Source organism: Kryptolebias marmoratus, linkage group LG15, assembly GCF_001649575.2.
Source record: "Kryptolebias marmoratus isolate JLee-2015 linkage group LG15, ASM164957v2, whole genome shotgun sequence".
NCBI lineage: Eukaryota > Metazoa > Chordata > Actinopteri > Cyprinodontiformes > Rivulidae > Kryptolebias > Kryptolebias marmoratus.
In genome coordinates, this window is record NC_051444.1 from 444,101 (window position 1) to 448,655 (window position 4,555).

General features: G+C 48.7%; 1 protein-coding gene across 1 annotated transcript; it reads right to left on the reverse strand.

Moving 5' to 3' along the window:
* Nucleotides 1–253: 253 nt before the first annotated feature.
* Nucleotides 254–1,684, reverse strand: aldh1a3 (aldehyde dehydrogenase 1 family, member A3). The gene is given in 4 exon segments (XM_017404783.2): nt 254–427; nt 626–766; nt 844–948; nt 1,541–1,684. Coding segments are annotated over 4 exon segments (504 nt in total). The 5' UTR covers nt 1,625–1,684.
* Between the last annotated feature and the right edge of the window lie 2,871 nt (nt 1,685–4,555).

Here is a 4,555-nt window from a genome sequence, read left to right on the forward strand (position 1 = left end):
TCCACCATCTGAGAGGAGCTCCACCATCTGAGAGGAGCTCCACCATCCGGCAGGAGCTCCACCATCTGAGAGGAGCTCCACCATCCGAGAGGAGCTCCACCATCTGAGAGGAGCTCCACCATCTGAGAGGAGCTCCACCATCCGAGAGGAGCTCCACCATCTGAGAGGAGCTCCACCATCCGAGAGGAGCTCCACCATCCAAGAGGATTTGAAAAACATGACTTATCACCAGGAAAGCTGAAGCAGCAGTCCATCAAACCTTTGTGTTCCCGTTCGGACTCTGGACCAGAACCTCACCTACAGACAGACTCTTTCCGTGAATCTTATCGGCCCAGCCGGCGTAGTAGCGGAGGGTTCTGATGCTGCCCTCCAGGTCGGTGAAGAAAGCCTGCAGGAACGGTTTCCCCGTGTTCAGAGTCTCCAGGGTCTGAGGGATCCAGGAAACAGGTTTCAGTTCTGCTTTAATTTGGACGGATTATTCCTAAACTGATTCATTATATTTCATAAAAATGTGTGCAGCAGATCCACTCTTTAAAACTTTCTGAATCTTCCTGTAAGTTTCCTGAGACCCAGCAGCAGAACTTCTGACCCTAAATGTTGATGATGCAAAGAAAGATGATTTTACAGCCAGCAGCAGTCGGTCCATCTCCATCAGATCAGCCAGTCGGTGCAGCATCCTCCCTCAGTCCGATGCGTCCATCCTCCTCCACAAAGAGCCCCTCTGATTGGCTGCCCTGGCTGCTGCCACCGCCTTATCGACATCCTCCTGCAGGAGCAGCAGGCGGAGAAAACACCATCAGATTTCAGACTTAAACAGGTTTGAAAGTCATCAGATCTTCTCACTTTGTCTGCTTCCTGAACATCACAGATCCTGGCTCCTGTCGCTGGGTTAAAGGTCGGAAACGTCCTCCCACTGATTGACAGGTGCCACTCATTGTTGATGAAGATCTGTCGACAGAAACAACACTTTGGTTTGTAGCTAAAAGATAAAATTAAACATTTTATTCACTGATTTCTGTGAGCTGTGACCACCAGGGGGCATCTGTTAGAAATCCCAGGGAGTTTGTGTGTGTGAAGGTGTGTGAGGGTGTGTGTGTGTGTGTGTTGGTTTAGGGTCAGTCTGAGGAAAACTGCACTTTAACTGAATCATAGATGCTGGAAAACATGTGCAACTAAAACTATTTATTCTAATAAATTCAACAACTGATCTGAGTCCAGATTTGGCCCCCAGCCCACCACTTGTGAACCCCAGCTAACTTGAATTTAAAGCAAAAATACATTTTTTGTCTTTATTTTTTTAATGTTGACATTCAGATTTTAACTTCCTGCTTGTTTAATGTTTTTATTCTTTAATTAGGAAACATGAACCGAACAAATAATTTATGAATTTTATTTGTCCTTTTCAGAACCAACACCCTCACACACACACACACACACCCTCACACACACACACACACCCTCACACTTACACACCCTCACACACACACACACACACCCTCACACTTACACACCCTCACACACACCTGAGTTGTGTTCCTACCTTGGTGTGTCTGATGTGTTGGACTTGGACAGGCTGAGGAAAAGCTGAAGTCCCTTCGTGTCCCAGTGTCCCCAGCTGTTCCATACCGTGTCCTCAGTCAGGTCTGGTCTGGGGTCCGGCTCAGAGCTTTAAGGAGCTGCAGGTCCTCACATGGACAGCCCGGCTCCTCCCCTCCAACAACAACCAGGTTAAAAAAAGACTTTTCTCCATAAATCCCAGACAGGGAGACCAGATCCAAATGTGGGACAAAGACCCGGTCTGTGGACCCGGTCCAGTTCCTTCAGAGATGATGGAACTGCAGGTTTATTTGTCTCCTCCTGACTGACTTTAATAAAGTAATAAACAGTGAAACTCTCAGCAGACAGTCGGAGCGTCCTCAGATAAACTCTGATTTATTCTGAGTTCTCTGCTTTAAAACCAGAACGGTTCTGAAGCTGCAGCTGTGGTAAATCAGCTCTTAGACCAGCCTTCAGGTTCCTGCAGGTTCCTGCAGGCAGCCTTTAGAACGGAAACATTTTATGGAGTGGATTAGATGATTTGCTCCTCAAAGCTGCAGAAATTAGTTTTTTTGGTCTGTTTCTATTTAAATAATGTTAATAAAATGAAAATGCACATGTCTGGGTTCTCCTGCCTCAGAACCCAGACTCCTCAGAGTCTGAGAGCTTCTTTACCGACCAGAGGGTTGAAGTCAGCTGATGGCAGCCTGGAGGAAAGAGATGATGGAGAGCTCTTCACGGGAACAAAGAGGATAAAGGCCGAGAACCTGATTTCCATTTGGAGGGCTGGAACCAAAGAACCTTTAAATAGAAGCTGATTGAGTCCGTTTGAAGCAGGAAGTCCGGCGGGACTCGAGCCGCCTCTCCAGACTGTTTCCACTGAACTCTTCTTGTTTCAGAAAACAACCTGAAAAGTGTCGAGTACCGAGCTTTACTGGGATCAACTCACATGCAAATCAGTCTCCCTCCCCTCCCTGCTGAGGCTGCTTGGGGATGAGTCCAAGAAGAACCTCAGATTTCCTCCAGTTTTCTTCTGAATGTTCAAACAGAGAAGTCTCACTTCACCAGGTTCTGCTGAGATGTCCAGGAACCAGAACCTGCTGGAACACCAGTGTCCCCGTCCTCCAGTGTCCCTGTCCTCCAGTGTTCCTGCCCACCAGTGTCCCTGTCCTCCAGTGTCCCCGCCTACCAGTGTCCCTGTCCTCCAGTGTTCCTGTCCACCAGTGTCCCCGTCCTCCAGTGTTCCTGTCCACCAGTGTCCCCGCCCACCAGTGACCCTGTCCTCCAGTGTTCCTGTCCACCAGTGTCCCCGTCCTCCAGTGTCCCTGTCCTCCAGTGTCCCCGCCCACCAGTGTCCCTGTCCTCCAGTGTCCCCGCCCATCAGTGACCCTGTCCTCCAGTGTCCCCGTCCTTCAGTGTTCCTGTCCACCAGTGTTCCCGTCCTCCAGTGTCCCTGTCCTCCAGTGTCCCCGCCCACCAGTGTCCCTGTCCTCCAGTGTCCCCGTCCTTCAGTGTCCCCGTCCTCCAGTGTTCCTGTCCACCAGTGTCCCTGTCCACCAGTGTCCCCGTCCTCCAGTGTTCCTGTCCACCAGTGTCCCCGTCCTCCAGTGTCCCTGTCCTCCAGTGTCCCTGCCCACCAGTGTCCCCGTCCACCAGAGTCCCTGTCCATGGTGAAGACAGTTCTACATCATCATGGACTGAGAAGACCAAGGAAGAAGCTCCAAAACCTCCAAGCTGGACTGAAACCTGCAGCTGTCCACATGGACGAGACAAATGTCTCCTGGAGGACAGTCTGATGGTCAGACGAGACAAAGACTGAGACAAGAAGGACGTTTGGACGAGTCCAGGTGAGGCTTTCAGACCTGAGAACACTGAACCAGCTGTCAGGCATAGTGGTGGCTGCATCATGTTGTGGGGCTGGAATAATGGAGGACCAGGACCATCAGACGGGGCCTCGGTTTACTGTCCTCTGGGAGGCAGGAGGACAGCTGGGACGGGACGTTTGTTGTGTCGTTTAAATAAAGATTACAGGAAGTGGTCGAAATAAATAACACCTTGATATTCACACATTCATTTCTACTCATAAAAAATGGACTTTTATTTTGAAAAGTAAATATAAAAAACTGCTTAATAATATACAGAGCTGCAGGCCATTTTAAATTAAAAGAAAGCACATTTCAGTCCCCAAAAAAGTGAATTAATTCAAGATTAAAATATGTGAACCACAAACAGAAAACAAAGAATCACAACATTTCCCCAAACTTCTGAAATTATTGCTTCAGTTCTACAAACGGAGAGTTTCCCCGACGTTTCCCAGAGTTCCTTCACTTCCTGTTTCACTGAATTATTCCTTCTGCAAACATTTCAAAATAAAATACTAATAATTAGTTCCTGCGGGTCGTGGTTCTGCTGGTTTCCTATCGTTTTATTTCTGAGCTGAGAGGAAACAAACTGTTTGTATTTCTGTAACTGAATAAAGTCTAAAAACCAAAGAAAAGGTTTTTAACAGTTATTTATTTTCTGGTTTTTACAGAAACATTTTCTCCCTCAGGTTTCTTTGCTCCACCAGAACCTGTCAGAACATCCGGCTGGGGCTGAAAACGGTCTCAGCTGCGCTGAGTGATCACATGACTGACCGCCATCAGGCTGCAGGTAGACACACCTGAGATGCTGCTGAAGACCACTTCCTGTTTCTGCAGGTAAACAAACACCTGGCGGCTGGCAGCCGGTCAAACGTTCACTTCCTTTAAGGAAAATACTGCCGGTATTCATTCCTTCAACATCTCAGTTTATTTTGGAAACTTTTCACTTCCTGTCGTCAGGAAACAGGAACCTGTCAGAACCTGACCCCGGTCAGACCCTGACCCAGGACTGACCCTGACCCAGGACAGACTCTGACCCAGGACAGACTCTGACCCAGGACAGACTCTGACCCAGGACTGACCCTAACCCAGGACTGACCCTGACCCAGGACTGACCCTGACCCAGGACAGACTCTGACCCAGGACAGACTCTGACC